We start from the raw sequence: 19097 nt of genomic DNA on the forward strand, positions 1-19097 counted from the left end.
GTTTACAAATCATTCGAACTTTCCTATACACGGGCTTCGATCACAGGTGTTGCAAACTAATCATTCATTCATCTTGACAATTGTTTTCCTTTGACGGAACCAATTGGGGGCAGTGCTCATGAGTACTTATACTCACTACTTATGTTACACATTGCCCATTGCTCCTCTCCCATGGACGAGTATCTGGTGGTGTGTCCTCGCCAAGTGATGACAACACCGTTTATGCTGATCAACGGCTGCCTACTCTGGGCCATCGATTGATGATGGCAAAGAGCATAAGGAGGGGCTTTCAAAGCTATTCCTTCGACTACCCACAGGTGGGTATCAAACCTGCAACCTTCTCTACCTTAGCTCAGAGTGCTATCCACTAGCCCATCCGATGGTTCATTGGGGTGATCCAATTTTCATCACAATTTATTAAAACAACTATGATTTGGTTGAATTCTCACGATGGTGCCGAGGCCCTCCGCGAGAGTAGATGGAGAGTGGATCACCATTCTCATGACTCACATTTTTGACCCCTAATAGCTAGAGCACGCAAAGGTTGGGTGCGATAGGATAGGCCTCTTCAACGTTATCCGGTGTAGCAACTCATCATCATCTTGGAAGCTAAGGTAGAATGCTTTTTCTGCGTAAGAGTAATAGTCACCCTTGAGCTCAACCAGGAGAAGAGCACAAGCATCATCGTCTGTGTTTGCCAAACTTCAACCATCTTTGCAGATGTCACAACATAGCTCCATTTCGAAGCAGCACATGCCTACCTAGCTGCTTTCGGCTCAGCAATCCTTCCATTGAAATTTTGCTCAGTTGCTCAACATGGCTTTGCCTGCCCACTCAGCTTTCGCTTCCCTTGACGTTGGGCATCTCTGCAAACGAAGTAATTTCCCTTCCTTGCAGAGTTTTGTGGGTAAACACAGAGAGGGGTTCGTGGCCTTGCAGTTCCCCGCTCGTAGCTGCGTTCAAGCTCTAGCAGAAGGCACGTCCCCTGCGGCTCTTGCCGTGGCTCCAAAAGTGGATGACGAGAAATTTCAGGAGATGAGGCTCCAGATAAAGCAGGAGGAGATTGACGCGCGACCTTTCACAATACGGGAGCTAAAGACGGGCGGGGAACAGGATTGGCATCTCTCCACAGTCACCACCGTGCAAGATGTAGCTCCCGGAATTCGAAAGATCATAGTGGAAACCGAAATTTCCCGAGAGGTACCAACCCAATAAAGAAAGAAACATAGATAGATAGATGGAGAGAGAGAGAGAGAGAGAGAGAGAGAGAGAGAGAGAGATGATATCAATCGTTTTGTGCGCGCAGATGGTTTCCTTACAGAATGCATACACAGCTCCTGGACAACTAGCGCAAGTGAAAATTAATGGCGGGGAGATTGTGAAAGTGGCAGTGGCCTGCTCGCCTTTCTCTCACAAAATGAATGACCCTGTTGTGTACAAAATGCGGGGAGACATTCCTGCGGGCCAGACGAAGCAGCCCCAGTACTTTTTGTCCGTCATAGCTCCGCTTGAGCTTCTCGCCTTCCAAGCAGATACTCCTACGCTCTTCAATTTGAAAGCAGGTGCGTGTAGATGTATTGCTGCAACGGCCCAATTACTGCATTGCCCTTGAACGCCTCGCAGCTGTGCTTCGTTTTGACGTAGTTCGTGGAGCTTAGTTTTTTTTGAAATATTCACTTTTCTTAATGCACCCTGCTCAGATTACGTCAAGCCTCGCGACCTTCCTTGAAGAGAATTCTGGTTGACTGACCTTGGTGCAGGTGACGAGGTGGAAATTGGGCCTTTCGACAAGTCTGGTTTGGATTTACGACCGATCTTATTTTTAACTGGCTTTCCTACAGTCCTTCTCTTTACCTCAGGAAAGGGCATATCAGTTGCAAAAGCTATCGTTGAGGCAAAGGATGCAGATGTAGGCAGTCTAAACTTGGGTATGCGTGAAGATATTCGTCTATTCTACTGTGCTCCAGAGCCTTCCCTTCTACTTTACAAGGTATATGATCTTACCACGTCCCATGTACAGACATCAAAGAGCAAGGAAAAATAGAAAGAAAGGACTATGGGCAGGGTTTGCTCATGGCCCATAACAGGGCACCTGTGCCTAAGTGGTCAAAGAAGTCACCATTGAAATGCATTTGGTTGGAGTGTTCAAACTTTCCTTGATTATTGGTTTGATAGGAAGCTTGGCGTGCCATGATTCTCACCAGATGCTTAGCGCTTGTGTCTCGTACTCTTATTCTTCCACTCTTTTGTAAAGCGTTGGCCCTCCTCGGTTGCTAATAGCACCCTTCCAACCACGCTTATGATATAAATTGCCTACTGTGACTAACCACACAAGCACAGTTGTATGTGGAGACGCCAAAGTTTTTGTATAGAATTCTGTTTTATAGTGTTGGTATCCTAATATTATGGGCTATAGTTTTCTTCACTTCAAATATCGTGGATAAGACCATGCTTCTAGTTCCCTTCACTCCTCCCATCATATGCATGTCACAACTTTGGGCCATCACCTCGCTCATGACATCATTGGCTAAATTCTGACTTGCACTGCACAATGGCATTTTGGATCAATTCTGATCAGTGAAGATAGGAAGGTGGCTTTTTTGTGAGCATATCAACACTTGATACAGGCAGCTCAAGCCAGCTTCTCATTAGGGGTCACAAAGAGAGGCCTGCACAAAGACTCAACTGCAAAAGAAATATATGGGTGTAGATTGGTAAGATAAAGAAGGCATTCCACCAAATGATGATAAAGAGTTCCATCAACCAAGGGGGAAGGATCATCTCTTGACAGCTTGCTCACTGGATCCATCGAAGTAATTGCTGTGCTGGATTGCTGTTTGTCATTTGGAATCTTTCCAAAAGCTCCAAGCAATACCTTTGCTGGTTGAGACAGATCCCAAGCTGTCCTCTAGTAATGAAGCTTTCCAGATCTCTCATCTCAAACTCATCCTAGAAGCATGACTTGTATAGCTCTTATGCCACTAAGATGATTCTCATTGATATAAGCCATCTTGCACCAATGTGTAGAGGTTGGCATTTGAAGAGCTCCAACTAAGCCAAATAGTGGTGAAGAATTGATCAATCTTATAATACCAAGCTCTTGGGTCTTGTTTCAGCACGTACGATGCCTTCTTCAACTTACGTGCCAACGTCTTCCCCTTAACCTCAGAGAGTGGAGGATGCTCAGCATATACCTCCTCTAACTCCCCGTTGAGAAATGTGGACTTCATGCCAATCGACAATAGTGGCTATCCATGATGTGGCTGCCAAAGACGACAACATCCGAATGGTTGTCATGTGGGCTGTGGGAGCAAAAGTCTTATCAATATCCAGAAGCTCATCTTGAGCATACTCTTTTGCCTATCCAGAGTGCCATCAGAGTATACTTAGCCTTATATATTCAGTTGATGTCGATGACTTTCCTCTTCTGTGGCTCCCCAACAATGTCCCAAGTTTTATTTCTCTAAATGGAATCTATCTTTGATTGCTGATTGCCATCCATTTTAAAGTCACCTGGAAGACAGCCAATGTTGATGATCTCTGCGGGCTCTTTGTCTGCTACCAACAGCCAACCCCTTTGTCCCTGAGGTAGGCTCCTTGTAGCTCTTATCTGCTCCTTCTTTGGATCCCTGAAGAGTTACTCTGATGGATGGGCATTCAATGTATAGGGCATCCATTGGACCAAGCTTTCCTGCCCCGGCTTCGACCTGCTCCAGGCCATTTCCCTAGCCTAAACTTTGCTCCAAACAGGTGCCTTTCAGTACCATCAATTCTGCCTTCAGTCTGGTCCTGGTCCTGGTCCTGCTCCAAGAACCCTCAATGTCCCTCAGCTCTGTCAAGCACCATCAGTGTCCCTCAGGTCTATAAACCGACCTGAGGGGCACTGTTTTTGAGGCCTTGCAGGTCCTGCCTGGCCACGTGGCAGGCAGCCATTGGCTTTCTTGTCCCTGCCCCGAGGCCATTTGCCTGGCCTAGACTTTGCTCAAAATAGGTGTCTTTCAGCACCATCAGTCTTGCCTTCTGTCTGGTCCTCATCCTTGGAGTAGGTTCCTACTGCAGCTCTATACAAGTCCTTGCAGACACCCGTACAACAGACGCATCTGCCCTGGCCCCCATACATGTCTTCTCTAGGGTCCCGGGACTGTTCCAGCCATGCCACACAATAAGAGCTTCTCATAAACGTGCCGTACAGATCCGTACGGCTTGCCCCTGTTATCCATACTGCTGACGTCAGCATCCTCATGTGCAGATTTTCTCCACAGTCAATCCCAGTCTACACGTGGCAAATCTGTACATCATCAGTCTACCATGGTGGCTCCACCTTGCCATGTGGGCAGTATACAATGGTGTTTGTATGCTGCCCACATGGCAGCAATTATGCTGCCCATGTGGCAGCCACATCACCCCCAAGTACACCTCCCCCACACTCATATGGGGGCTTACGGATGGGAAGGTGACTTTTCCAACACCCCTCTTGGCGTGATCCCAGCATCGATGAAGATGATCCATCAGCTCCGATGTCAAAGCCCTCTGGACCATTGTGGTATCTATGTTGATTCTTGGTGTTTCAACCAGTGGCTTCTGCTCATTCAAACCCGCCGTGGTACACAAGTCCATGATTGGTAGCACCAGATGACACCACCTCCTTCAAGTCACGTTCCCATTGTCGAACTTGAGCAATCCAGTTGTCCATATCTTCCAGTTGTCCCCCTTGACACATCCCAGCACTCCTGAAACCCCTGATCTGCAAAATAACCACACACAACATCAGAACTGAGCAGGCTGCTCACCACCCAACCGTGACATCTACGGGATAAGATCCCGAATCAGAAGATGTCCCCTCCGAGCCACGAGCTGAGCTACTGGCACGAACTCCCAATCAGATCCAAACCAGCTTGGTGTCCCATACCACCAGGTGGCGCTGTGAAGCTCTGGATCTGCCACTGGGCCTTGGGCTACGCTAAGATGCAGGCGCGCGTCCGCGACACAATCCAGGATCAGACCTAGCACCTGGGAACGAGACTTGCTCCCAACTGCACACTGAGAACTGAACCCCCTGGGCCTCTTTTATAGACTCGGGCCCCGGCGCCAAAAATAGCGAAGACCTATAAATAGTTCGTACCCTTGCCACTCAACCCGAGAATCAAGCCTGCCTAGCTCTAAGCCTCCCCAGGCTAACCTGAGCTAGTTTTGTGTAACTAGTACACGTCAGATACCAATCCGTGCACATGACATACTCCCCCTCCTCTAAGAACTCACTCCTGAGTTCGCTAAGAAATCGGGAAATGTTTTTGGAGGTTTTGTAATGTCTCCCATGTTGCATCCTCCTCAACACGATCCTTCCACTTAATCTTGTATTCCGTGATAGTACGATTTCGAATCTGTCTTTCACGGAATTCAAGAATAGATTCAGGTTCGTGAGGAATAAAAGTCAAATCTGTAACTTCTATAATCTCATGAGGAGAAACAAGTTGATCATCTGCACCCAATACTTCTTTCAGTCTACTGACATGAAAGACTGGATGTACTTTAACATCAGGAGGCAATTCTAGTCGATATGCAACTGGTCCAATTCTTTTGATGACCTTGAATGGGCCACAGTATCTGGGGGATAATTTCGGAACCAAACCAGTACTTAGGCTCTTGGATTCCTTAGGAATTCTCAAATATACCATCGTTCCTTCAGAGAACTCTCTGGGTGAACGATGTCTATTAGCATAAAATCTGTCCCGATCTTGGGCACTTCTAATAGACTCTTTGGCAAACTGCAACATTTCCTGCATGTCTTGCAAGAAGTTCTTAGCAGCATCATTTTGAATCCCTGTTAATCCTACCATAACTGGTGACTTAGGTTGAAACCCGTACATAAGCATAAAAGGACTATAACCTGTACTAGAATGCTTTGCACTGTTGTAAGCAAATTCAATCATGGGTAGATAATCTTCCCATGAAGACTGTCTCTTAGATACATATGCCCGAAGCATGTCTTCAACCAACTGGTTGACCTTTTCTGTACTGCCATCAGATTGTGCATGATCCGAGGAACTCATACTTAGAGTAGTTTCCAACTTCTCAAATACAAGTGTCCAGAAGTTACTTGTAAACTTTGAGTCCCTGTCACTGACTATGTCAGATGGCAAACCATACAGCTTGAACAAATGGTCCACAAACTCGTGAGCCAACTGAACAGCTGAAATAGTTGTTCTTGTAGGTAAGAATCTAGCCATTTTTGTCAAACGGTCGACTATGACCCAAATAGAGTCATGACCCTTGCGCGTTCGAGGCAAACCAGTAATAAAATCCATGGAAATACTTTCCCATTTATTACCCGCAATCTGTAAAGGCTGTAATAAGCCCGCGCTTCTAAGGCGTTCAGCCTTAGTAACCTGACAAACCCGGCAACCTACTACATAGTTCTCTATAAATGCACGCATCTTAGGCCAATAAAAGGTATGCTTCACAAGAGACAGAGTCCTATGTATACCTGGATGTCCCGCACTAGGAGCATCATGACACTCCCAGAGAATCTTGGATTTAAGGTCCAGAACATCAGGCACACAAATCTTTTCATTTCGGAACAGCAAGCCGTTCCTAATCATCCACTGACCTCCCGCCGCCTGTATCCTAGGTGGCACAATCCCTGAGTCCTGGTCAACCATGGAGCTCCCATCCTGGACTCTCTGCCAATAAGAACTGAAATGACTATCAGTTGCATATAGCCCTCTCAAGGATTGAAATAGGTCTGAGGATATTTCCGTAAATGACAAAGCATTTACAAACTTAACTCGACTTAAGGCATCCGCCACACTATTCAACGAACCCTTACGATAACGTATTTCGAAATCAAAATCCTGCATTAGCTCTGCCCATCTAGCTTTCCTTCCTCTCAATTCTGATCCATCACACACATACTTAATTGACTGGTGATCAGTCAATACAAGGAACTTTGAACCAAACAAGTAGTGTCTCCAAACCTTGAGAGCATACACTACAGCATAAAGTTCCTTCTCAAGTGTGGGCCAACGATACTGGGTGTCGTCTAGCTTCTTACTCTCAAAAGCTACAGGTCTGCCCTCTTGGAATAGAGCTGCCCCAATCGCATAATCACTCGCATCGGCCTCTAAAACATAAGGCCGGGTAGGATCGGGTAATGCAAGAACGGGTGCTTCCTTGATAGAAAACTTCAAGGTTTCAAAAGCCTTGTTCATTGCATCATTCCAAGAGATCGGCTGAGTAGACTTGCGTCCACGACCTTTCAATATGTTGGTCAAGGGTGCCGTGATATGTGAATAATCACGCACTGACTTCCGAAGAAATACCGTAAATCCTAGGAAAGAACGAAGTTGTTTCACAGTCTGAGGGATAGGCCATTCTAAAACCTTCTGGATACGATCCAGATCAATGCTAATACCTTCAGAAGAAATCTTGTGTCCTAAGTAAATGATCTCCTTCATAAAGAAGTCACATTTACTCATCTTGGCATAAAGCTTATGCTGTCTTAGAACAAGTAAGACGACCCGGAGGTGTCCTATATGATCCTCAAGCGTTTTACTATATACCAAGATATCATCTAAGAACACGACAACAAATTTGCCCAGATAATCTCTGAACAAATCGTTCATCATCTGCTGAAAAGTAGCAGGAGCATTGGTCAAACCAAAAGGTAATACGAGGAACTCGTAATGACCATACCTAGTCCGGAATGCGGTCCTATCTATGTGTTTAGCATAGATACGGATTTGGTGATAACCCGTGCGCAAATCAATCTTAGTGAAATACTTCGCTCCGGCCAAACGGTCTATCAAATCATCAGAACGAGGTAAAGGATAGCGGTTCTTAATCGTAACTTTATTTAATCGTTTATAATCTATACACATTCTCCAAGAAGAATCTTTCTTCTTTCTTAAGAGGACAGGTGCACCCCAAGGTGATTTACTTGGGCAGATATAGCCCATATTCAGGTAATCCTGAAGCTGGGTAGCTAACTCGTCCTCCTCTACCTGGCTCATCCTATAAGGTGGTACACTGATAGGTTGAGCCCCTGGGACTAAGTCTATGCGATGATCTACTGCCCTTTCTGGAGGTAAACCTTCCGGCAGTTGAGCTGGGAATACGTCTTTATAATTATCTAACAACATTCTCAATTCTCGGTGTTCAAACACACTTAATTCATTCTTGTTAATGACCGAAACAACAAATGAAGAAAGTGGAATCAAAACACACTGATAGACATCATAATGAGAATTGTTTAATATATTCCGAAGCTGCATCGCAGATACAATAGGTTCCTGAGAAGGGGGAATCTTATCACACTGAATACAAAATTGGGTGTCCTTGTCTACAAAAGAAAGCGTATGCTCCGTCCATCCAATCTGGATATTGTGGGTTTTAAACCACTCTATCCCGATCAGCAAGTCTACATGCTCTAGATGCATAACATAACATGTGAGAGCTCCCGTGTAGGCTTGAATCCGGATGGGAAGCGCTTCAACCTTGCGATCCCAAAACTGCTTCCCGGCTGGAAGCTGCACCTCGTAGGTGTGGTCGCTAGGTACTGTGGACAGCCCCATCTTCTGCACAAATTTGTAATTAACAAAATTGTGAGAGCTGCCCGGATCAAAGAGAATGTGAACCTGTTGGTCCCTAACTGCTCCATAAACTCGGAAAAGATCATGGGAACCAAACAACAAAGTATTAAAGGTACAATTGCAAGAAAGGGGGCAGGTAATGACATTTACTGAAATACCTGTCATCGTAACCTGGTTGGCTCCCTTGGCTGCGGTGCGTGGACCCGCCTCGAGCTTCGGTCCTAGCACCAATTTTTGGTTCTTCCGCTTAGGACACTTATTCTTCGTGTGGCCCCGCTCCTCGCAATAAAAACACCGGCCCTCTTTCTTGAGCCTGAGAGTGCGAAGGAAACGGGCCTTACCATTCTTCGCAGGAGTTAAGCTTTTCCTGGAGGCGTTGTCCGTAGACTTCGTCTCCCCAATACCAGTTGCATGCTGAAAGAACTTGCGTTTGTTCTTTCCGCTCGTCTCGGTAACTGTGGTTGCCTTGGTACTGGCCATGGTATCATCATATATGCGCGCATATGTCATGGCCTCCTGCAATGTTGTGCACTTGTTATTCTTAATCTGTAACTTATAGGAGTCTGGCAAACCATCCACGAAAAAACCTAACAAGGTTACAGGATCCATTTTAGTGGCCCTGGTTTGCAGATCCCTAAATCTTTGAAGATAAACTTCAAAAGTTAAATTCAATTTTGACATATAGAGGGCCTTGAGCTTGCCGACGATATCGTAGTCATCTTCCTTCTTCAGGAACTCCTTCCTGAAGATACCCTAAAATTCTGTCCAAGTATCAGGCTTAGGCTGAAGTTCTTTCCACCAAAGCAAGGCTTTACCTGACATAAACCCTGCTGCAAGCTGAATTTTCTTCTCGTCTGGATAGGGGTGAAATTGGAAATGTTCTTGCCACTTGTGTAACCAAGTGTCAACCACCTCCTTTGTTCTTGATTTTTGGTCACCTGGAAAGGGATCCGGAGTGATATTCGGGCCTAGCACGGAGGCCATGGCATCCACATGCGTGAGTGCCTGAACCGTGCTAGCCAGAAGAGTCAAAGTTGCTTGTATCCCTTGGAGTTGCTGTGTCAACCCCGATTGATTAGCATTGACCTGCTCAAATTTACCATCAAGAGCAGTCGTGAACTCACCGAAGGCTTTCTTAGTTATCAGGTCGTCATAGAGACCCTGATCATCCTCTCCCACTGGAGTGTAATCTAATTCCTGCTCTCCCATAGTGAACTCGGGATTTGGAGCATCAGACATGGCTGAAATCTGTTTTGATTACAAACGGAGAGAAATAACTGACTGAAACGAAGCACGGAGGGAGATGGAACAGAAGAAAACCGTCCCAGATGAAGCTGACGGAAGGAGATGCTGAAATCTGGTAAATCGGAAGACCACGAGTCCTGGTGCCTCCCCGAACCTACTAACCGGATGCGCAGGCTGCAATAGGAGCTGTGCGGACTGCTGACGTGGCCTGTACGGCTGCTGACGCAGGCCGTACGGTAGCTGCAGATGCTGGCGCAGCTGCTGTTCGGTACAGCAGCTGGTACAGAAGCAGGCAGGACAGTCCGTACAGGCTGTACGGCTGTCGCTGGGGCTTTACGAGCTGGTACGGAAGCTTTGGGAGCTGTGCAGGGCTGACGCAGGCAAGGACTGATGCAGGGGAGCTGATCGAAACAGGGCGCAGGCTGAAGGGCGAGGCTGGCTGGCACGAAACTCGAGGTAACTGCTCGAATCTTGGGGCTGCTTGTGGGTAGCCTAGCACCCAGCCCCCACCTATATAGGGTGCAGGGCTGCCTGATTTGGAAGCTAGGCTTCCAAAAAAGGCTAAGCCCCTCCAGCTTTGGAGGGGTGCTTTTTCGAAAAAAGCACCTGAGCCCCTCCAACTTTGGAGGGGTGCTTTTTTTTCGAAAAAAACACCCTGTTTCAGCGCAGGCTGCACGCAGCCCTAGGCGCAGGCTGTGGACAGCCTGCTGCGCTGGCTGTGGACAGCCTTTTACACAGGCTGTCCCGCCACACTGCCTCGCCTACAGCGCCCCTTCCTAAGCTCCGGATCCCCTACTCCCTGGCTGTCTATTTCCTGCACTTCTCTCCTTCTTTTCTGCTCTCCTTCTCCTCCCTCAAAACTTCTCTCCGTAGCCTTCAGAAATTTCGATTCTATTTCACTCCTCTTCTTCTTCCTTTTCCAGATATTTCTTCACCCCTTCTACCCCAGGTAGACAGCAAAAACGCAGCAGGAAATCTCGAATTTTAGGGCATACCTGGAAGATAAATCCGTCAAAATTCTCGCATCAGAAATTCCTACCTCAGGAGTTGGCTCTGATACCAACTGACACGTCCCAGCACTCCTGAATCCCCTGATCTGCAAAATAACCACACACAACATCAGAACTGAGCAGGCTGCTCACCACCCAACCGTGACATCTACGGGATAAGATCCCGAATCAGAAGATGTCCCCTCCGAGCCACGAGCTGAGCTACTGGCACGAACTCCCAATCAGATCCAAACCAGCCTGGTGTCCCATACCACCAGGTGGCGCTGTGAAGCCCTGGATCTGCCACTGGGCCTTGGGCTACGCTAAGATGCAGGCGCGCGTCCGCGACACAATCCAGGATCAGACCTAGCACCTGGGAACGAGACTTGCTCCCAACTGCACACTGAGAACTGAACCCCCTGGGCCTCTTTTATAGACTCGGGCCCTGGTGCCAAAAATAGCGAAGACCTATAAATAGTTCGTACCCTTGCCACTCAACCCGAGAATCAAGCCTACCTAGCTCTAAGCCTCCCCAGGCTAACCTGAGCTAGTTCTGTGTAACTAGTACACGTCAGATACCAATCCGTGCACATGACACCCCTCATGACAGGTGAATAGCCTGGAGAGTCTTCCAGGCACCATGCTCTAAGGGTTTGTTTCAAGCGGCTGTCCATCTAGCAAGGTCTGCAATCAAACAGCAATCTCCAGAAATTAATTCTCAAGAAAATGTCCAGATTAGCTGGACCGTCAGCTTCTATGTGTAGTCTTGTAATGTCCCCGTCTAACCCACGGCATCCATGTGACTCTGGTCCTATCAAAAAATCCTCCCTCGTGTCAATAATACCAGCCAAGTGCCTAGATGAATCCAAGCACTCATCACTGTCCTTCACCTTCACAAAATTGCCTGATTCCTCATCTCATCTAACCATAGCTTCCATATGGAGTCCTGTAATGTCCCCCTCTTAACCCACGGCATCCATCTAACTTTGAATTCATAGGTCCTATCAAGAAATCCTCCCTCGTGTCAATAATACCAGCCAATGGCCTAGATGAATCCAAGTGCTCATCACAGTCTTTCACCTTCACAAAAGTGTGTGACTCCACATCTAACCATCTCTTAATGTCAGACATCCTCATTGTGACACCGGGGCTACATCACTTGTTCTTTTGATCCGCCTTCTTCTTTCTGCGGTCCTTCGTAAAATGACCTGGCTTATTTTTTGGGAGATTTTGTTTCTTGATTTGCTTGTTTATTTTTGCTTAGTCACCTTCTTCCTTCTTTATTTTTGGTTTTCTTTCTCTTTTGTTTATTTGATGTATTTTCGTAAGCACTAGGTTCCACAGGTCTTTAGAAACCCAGTATAGCTGCTTATGCTTGGGACTGATGACGACATGACATAAGTGTTGCTTTGCTTGCTAAGTATGTCTTCCTTTTGTTTTTCAAAAAAGTTTTTGTTCCTTCTTTTGTCTTCTCTTTCGTTTTCTCTTTATTTTCTGTTAGATTTTCGGACTTTAGAACAACAAAAAATCTAAATTTGTATGATTGGACATATTCTAGTCTTACAAAGGTATATATATATATATATATATATATATATATATATCTATGGCTTATCACAATAGGAGCACTTCTTTTTCCTCTTCTTGTTTCCTTCATCCCTCTTAATCATCAGATTTGTCCTTCTTGGGCTTGCCTTTGCTAGGCTTACCCTTTCCCTTGCCTTTGCTCCCGTCCTGAGCTATAGGGGCTTTGTCCTCACCACTACCAGATCCATCGTCCTATTTCTTCTCTCGAGCCTCTTTTTGCAAAAGCAATGGTACCAGCTCCTCAAATGTAACTGTGCCATCCTCCGTCCTGTAATCATCATGGTCACGAAGCTATTGTAGCCCCTCGGAATAGTTTAGCCATCTCGGTCGAATCCATCCTTTGCCCAACTGCTTTTAGCTGATCCCTCACCACCTTCATCTCGGTGATGTGATCCTGTACCAAATTTCCTTCAGCCATGCTCATGCCATAGAGCTTTGTCTTGCAGTCAAGAATCCTTGCTTTGTTGTTCAACTCATACCTGTCCCTCAATGTGGTGCATGCCTCGAAGGAAGTGTCCTCCGTCTGAATGCGAGGAAGCACTGCAACTGGCGTGGTGCCAACAATAATGGCCAAGGTCTCTACATCACGCGTTTGCAGGCTCTTACTAAAATAGCATTTGCCGGTATACTCACCGCCGGTGCACTCGCTCTGGTTGGAGTCACGGTCAGTTGAGCCTTTAACGTTTTGCCCGTTGAAATCTCCCATGTCCCCCTCAACACATGAGAGATGCAGAACCATTAAAACTTATATTTCCATCCACACCATACTCAATACAAAATGTATGCCCAGTGTCTCATGCATTTGTAGCAAAGCGCTACCTAGATGTGGATCCTTGTGCCGCAACGAACAATTGTTCTCCTACCTCCGTGTCACTCTAAAACCACTCGGCCTGCGTGCTCCCTATGAGCTTAGGTGGGCCTCGTTGCCATGCCCTACAAACACACCTCCAAGCTATCCCTCCTAGACAGCCACCTATGAGGCAGTGAACGCCTAGAAGACTTGACCTCCTTGCTGCCCTGATGTGCAGGCAATGGTGAGGCCCAAGATCCTTCTGACTGCTGTACTCCTTGCTGCCCTGGAAGACAGCCAAGGGTGATGATCTCTGTGGGCTCTTTGTTTGCTACCAAAAACCACCTCCTTTGTCCCTGATCTGGTCCTTTAGTCAGGCTCCTTGTAGCTCCAATCTACTCCTCCTTTGGATCCCTGGAGAGTTGCTCTGATGGATGAATCGTAAGCCTCCAATGGCTCCCTCTTATAGGGGCCCCCAAAATGGCGAATTGGGGTCTACATGGACCGACCCAGCCAATCACACCCCCTTGGTCTTTTAACCGACCTGGCAGGCACTCTTTTTTATACCTCGCAGGTCCCACTTGGCCAGGTAGCAGGCGGCCAATGGCCATGGCTTTCGTGCCCCTGTACCAACCTGCTCCAGGCCATTTCCCTGGCCTAACTCTGATCCGAACAGGCACCTTTCAGCACCATCAGTCCCGCCTTCTGTCTCGTCCTGCTCCTGCTCCAAGAACTCTGCTGCAGCTCAATATAAGTCCTTGCAGGCACCTGTACAACAGGCGCATATGCCCCATACATATCTTGCAAGCTCCCGGGACTGTTCCACGCAATCACATCTTCTCATAAATGTGCCGTACAGATCCGTACTGCTTGCCGCTGACATCAACTGCTTGCCCCTGTCATCCGTACTGCTGATGTCAGCATTGATTTTTGTACAGATCTTCTCCAGCCAGTTCCAGACCGACACATTGCAAATCCATACATCTTCTGTCCAGCATGGTGGCTCCACCTTGATAGGTACCTTCTCCCGAGTGCTGCCCACATGGTAGGCAGCACAAGCCCCATCTTGTTCTTTCCTTTTTGTGTTTGTATACTGCCCACACGGCAGCCAATGTGCTGCCTATGTGGCACCCCCAAGTACACCTCCCCCATGCTCTCCTCATCTGGGGGCTTAGAGATGGGGAGGTGACTTTTCCAATAGATGCGTTGAGCCTCACTCAGTCTATGCCTCACTCTTTGCTTTACAAAAGTGGCAGTTCCAGCTCATCCTTTTGCCTTGCCTTACTTCATAAGGGAATCAATGTCCTCCCACCAAGGAGTCTTATGGTCGGTGTCAATGCTATGTGGATATTGAAGAAGTCGATGATGAGGATAAAAGAGAGGGGGGGAGGAAGACGTAGGGAGCTGCAAAAATATGCAGTAAAAGGAAGCGAAGGGCTGGAAAGTTTGCAGCAAAACAAGAGAGAGAGGGAGAGAAATGTGAAAGAGAGAGGGGGAGAGGAGGGGGGCTGAGTCTTCAGGGTAACTGAAGAAAGAAAGAAAGAATGATATATTAACATCCACAGGAGACCTTGCGGGTCTATGGGACAAAAAAAACACACACCAAAATCATCAACATCAATTAGAGACTGAGAGTCTTTGGGGAAGTATATCAGCTCAGCCCCAGTTTATTTAGATGCATAAGTAGCTACTAGTTTTATCTTAGAAAAGAAAAACGGCTTGAGCAACATCAGTTTAAGACTGAGAGTCTTTGGGTTTAGATTTGAAATCACGGATCAAGGCTTGTCCATCCCTATATACTGCCCATTTTCCATCTTTGCGTGCATCCTTCACTTTAGTAAGTTCAATATTCCTTTGTTTGAGCTGATTCGGGGTAAGCTCCTCAGATATCCACACCCATGTGCCTTTCAATTTGTTTGTCTGTCGGAGAATCTTGACTCTACCTGCCCTCTCTGTGAACTCAACTTGTACTTGTGTTCCCTTTTGAGAGATCCAACTAATGTCCATTTCATCCCATTCTATTTGTGGTATCTCCTTGAGACTTGTGATCTTCTCTTCTACTATGTATCCCTCCGTAAGATCATCTGCAGGATAGCCCATACAATCCTCTGGCATCCCCCCTATGCACATTCTCTTCTTGTTTTTTGCTATAGCTTCCTGCTCTTTTACCTCCGTATATAGATCTGCTTTGTTGATTTTGTTGTTGGTTAGAATAGCCATCTCTTTCTTGGCTGAGCTTACTTGAGTGGTGATCATTTCTTCAACCGTGGAGACAACTATTGGCATTACTGGAGATGTGTTGTATTTTTCCATAACCTTTGCAATAATTTCTTGATTGCCTTTGCTCTCCATCTCCTTCACCTTTCTTCCAAGAGCTGCAACCATAAGCTTGAGTCTCTCACTTGCTGTAGAAAGTATATTTTCTCTTATGGATCAGATCCAATCCTCTGCTTGTAGTGCAATGCATAGGGGCTGGGTGTTGATATACAGGCTGCAACGTGAGAGTAGGAGGGCTTTCTAATCAGTGTAGAGGCGAAGGTCTTCATCTTCGAGAGTTCCATAATGGCCTGTGCAAACTTTGATGTGCCCTTTTGTTGACGCTAACCCCCAAGCTAAGCCAAAGGGCTCAGCTCAGCCTTGGGTGAGGGAAAGGGAAAGGACTCTATGGAAGTAGAAGTAGAAGTAGAAATTATTATCGTCCACGGGGGGCCGAAAACGACCCATGGGACCCGAATGGTGTACAAGAAAAGTCTCCTCCAGTGTGGAGGGGTCAAGAATTTTCAAGTTCTTGACGGTACAAAAAGAGGCGGGTAACAAAAGATCCTAATGCTGCCGGCGAGGCAGTGGAAAGGACTGATGTTAACTGTGTGGAGTCTCCGAGTAACTTCCGGTAGTCCTCCGTAATGTGTGCATAACTGGGACACTGCAGAGCTATATGTGCCTCTGTCTCCACTGTTTGAGAGTCACAAAATCTGCATATTCTGGCATGTCGCGGAAGATTCAACCACGCTCCCTTCTCAATTGCAAGCATGTGAGATCTAGTCCGGAATCTAGCAATATTTCTGCAATAGAGCAAGGGGATGGAAGTGCTAATGTATGCCTGAGCAGGGGCCTCTTTTGTCATATATGTGGACCAACATGTGGGGTTGATGTGATCTTGGTAATACTCCAGCTTCACCCTCTTCTTTGTTGTTAGCCATTGAGTCTGTAGAGTGCTCAGTAGGGACATCTGAAACTCTTGGATATCAATTCTTGCGGGTGGCATAGTCAGGTATGAGTCTACATTCCATCTGCTGAACCACTTCCTTCTATCTGTCCCCCATCCTGTGCAAATGATCTTACTCTTATGGTTCTTTTGAAGTTTCATGCTGGCCATCCATGCCCTGTGAGGTAATCTATCTGTTTGCATTTGTTGTACCTCCACTAAGTATTGCAGTACTCTAACCAAAGCATGGAACTCGATAGGTCTCCTGCCTGTTTCTAATAGTAGCACCGAGTATGGAGTAGTTGCCTTTACACCTAAGTGGCGGCGTAAGAAAGCCTTCTGCATTTTTTCGATCTCATTCCATGTCGATGGGGGAATGCTGCCTCCCCATACTTCCACTCCATAGAGTACTGTTTGAACCACATATGCATCAAACAAAATGTTCCGAATCTTCCAATTGCGAGTGTCGGTGTGCCTGCAGTCATTTTCAAAGTGATAATATTTGCCCCAGCCTGTGTCTAGTCTTCTTTGGACACATTGCCACCATCTATGATCTGCTGGAATATCAATTCCTAGGTATTTAAAAGTATTGACATATTCGAGGGGCTGTCCATCGAATATAATGTCTGGGGGATGTAAAGGCTGAATGGTACACACTGCCATCATTTTGGTTTTGTTGACATTTACCTGCAGCCCGCTCTCTAGACAAAAGGTCTTCAATATCTGTAATAGTTTGTGCATGTGGTCGGGATCATATGCAAAAAGAACTATATCATCTGCATATAGCAGTAACAATATTACCCACACTCCTATTTTGGGGCCTTGTATGTCTTCTGTTGACATAGCTTCTTTTACAAGTTCTTCTAGCCTGTCAATGCATATCCCAAATAAAGTGGGTGAGAGTGGGCAGCCTTGCTTGACTCCCATGTTACTTTGAAATGCAGTCGATAGTCCCCGAGATTGCTTCAATCAGCCTTGCTTGACTCCCATGTATGTCTTCTGTTGACATAGCTTCTTTTACAAGTTCTTCTAGCGTGTCAATGCATATGGAGACGTACTATGGGGAGAGAATGTCTGACAGAGGTACGACTAACGGGACTGTACAGCAGATACGACAGGACTGTGTGGAGAAGCTGACGACTGTACAGAGAGGCTAACAATGTACTGAGAGGCAGGTATGACGGGACTATACGGGGCTTTTATGGCAAGTACAACGGGACCGTATGGCAGGTATGGTGGGACTGTACATCAGGTACGATGAGAGCGAGCGAGCGAGCGAGAGAGAGAGAGAGAGAGAGAGAGAGAGAGAGAGAGAGATTGTTGGGAAACCAAAGAGTTGAGTAGGGAAGAGCTGAGAAGAGGAAGAGGGGCTGAGAGCCTAGAGGAGGGGCTGAGAGGAGGGCCAGGCTAAGGGAGGGCTGTGAGGAGATAGGGCAACGGGAAACAAAACGGAGGAGAGGGGCTGGAAAATTTGCAGCAAAGCAAGGGGGAAAGGGAGAGAAATGCGAAAGAGAAAGGGGAAGAGGAGGAGCTGAGCCTTGAGGGTAGCTGAGAGGAGTGAGCTGAGAAGAGGGAAGAGGGGCTGAGAGCCTAGAGGAGGGGGCTGAGAAGAGGAAGAGGAGCTGAGAGCAAGGGGGCTGACAGGAGGGCCGGGCTGAGAAGAGGGGCTGCAACTTTCTTCAATGATACTTCTTGCACATTAAGCATGTTTTGCAAATATTCGGGTGCATAATTTAGATCAGAGAAAGCAGAACGCTGCAATGGGCATGCTGTGTACATTTCGTCTAATATCGAGATGTAAAAATACAGAGTTCATTTCTTGTCAAGTTGATGACTGTGTATGTGTGTGCATGTGCAAGATAGATAGATAGATTGAGAGAGAGAGAGAGAGAGAGAGAGAGAGAGAGAGAGAGAGACACTGCTGTTTCTCTTCTTTTTTTCAAAGACTCACTGCTGTTTCTTGCAGGATCTCTTTGAGAAATGGGAAAATAAGAAGCTGAAGGTGCGCCCAGCAGTTCAAAGAACATCTGGCAAGGAGTGGAATGGGCATGTGGGGTCCTTTACCTCACTTTGGGATGAAGATGACATTGAGTATGATCCAGACACTACAGCTGTAGTAGTTTGTGTAGATCAAGGTTCGAGAGATGAAGTTGGACAACTCCTTGCCGATGCAGGCATTTCAGAGAAGCAGATTATAAGATGGGAAGTCTAGAAGTGTTTTCCTTCTTTATGCAAACATTATCTTGCCGTGGGACAAGGCCGGCCTTGAAAGAGCGATATTAGAACATTACGCAAAAGAGAACTATATCATGAGGGCGAAGCATTGTTGACTTAATGAAAGTTTTCTTCATGATATTATGCAAATTTAGAGGATGTGTTTTTAGAGGATGAGTTTGGGCATGTTCCTGATTATTTAGATATATGATATTGTGCAAATTTAAATGTATACAGTTGAAATTGGTTTTTCTCAATTTATTCAAGATGAGTCTTTTAGTTTTTGTATTTTCATATCATTTCTAAACTTTGAGTTTGCGCTTTATTAAATGTTATTCTTATTGTATTTCCACGTTCAGAAAATAAGTTCGAAAAATCACAACTTTGGCCAGTGTTTCAGTTTTTTTAAAGACAAGCTCACGCTGTTCACTGCATCTGTACTACCTTTTCAATGATAGCCTAGATTTGAGTGTCTTCTG

The 19097-nt window shown here is 46.3% G+C and overlaps 1 protein-coding gene across 1 annotated transcript; it reads left to right on the plus strand.

Moving 5' to 3' along the window:
• Positions 1 to 500: 500 nt before the first annotated feature.
• On the plus strand, positions 501 to 18853 carry LOC147886750 (fruit protein pKIWI502-like). Its single transcript, XM_087395998.1, has 4 exons — positions 501 to 1200; positions 1307 to 1562; positions 1761 to 1990; positions 18371 to 18853. The coding sequence occupies exons 1-4, from the start codon at positions 817 to 819 to the stop codon at positions 18614 to 18616; spliced, it is 1116 nt and encodes a 371-aa protein (XP_087252124.1). The 5' UTR covers positions 501 to 816; the 3' UTR covers positions 18617 to 18853.
• The last annotated feature ends 244 nt before the right edge of the window (positions 18854 to 19097 follow it).

Source organism: Dipteris shenzhenensis, chromosome 24 (genome assembly GCF_047967505.1).
Source record: "Dipteris shenzhenensis isolate YYH24624 ecotype China chromosome 24, Dip_SZ_1.0, whole genome shotgun sequence".
In the NCBI taxonomy this organism is placed as follows: domain Eukaryota; kingdom Viridiplantae; phylum Streptophyta; class Polypodiopsida; order Gleicheniales; family Dipteridaceae; genus Dipteris; species Dipteris shenzhenensis.

What these genes read in the sequence shown, in the direction of transcription:
- LOC147886750 (XM_087395998.1), top strand. Translation starts at nt 817, where the DNA reads ATGGCTTTGCCTGCCCACTCAGCTTTCGCTTCCCTTGACGTTGGGCAT. An exon ending in AAACCGAAATTTCCCGAGAG is followed by an intron (nt 1,201 to 1,306) that starts GTACCAACCCAA and finishes TTGTGCGCGCAG; the next exon opens with ATGGTTTCCTTACAGAATGC. An exon ending in GCTCTTCAATTTGAAAGCAG is followed by an intron (nt 1,563 to 1,760) that starts GTGCGTGTAGAT and finishes ACCTTGGTGCAG; the next exon opens with GTGACGAGGTGGAAATTGGG.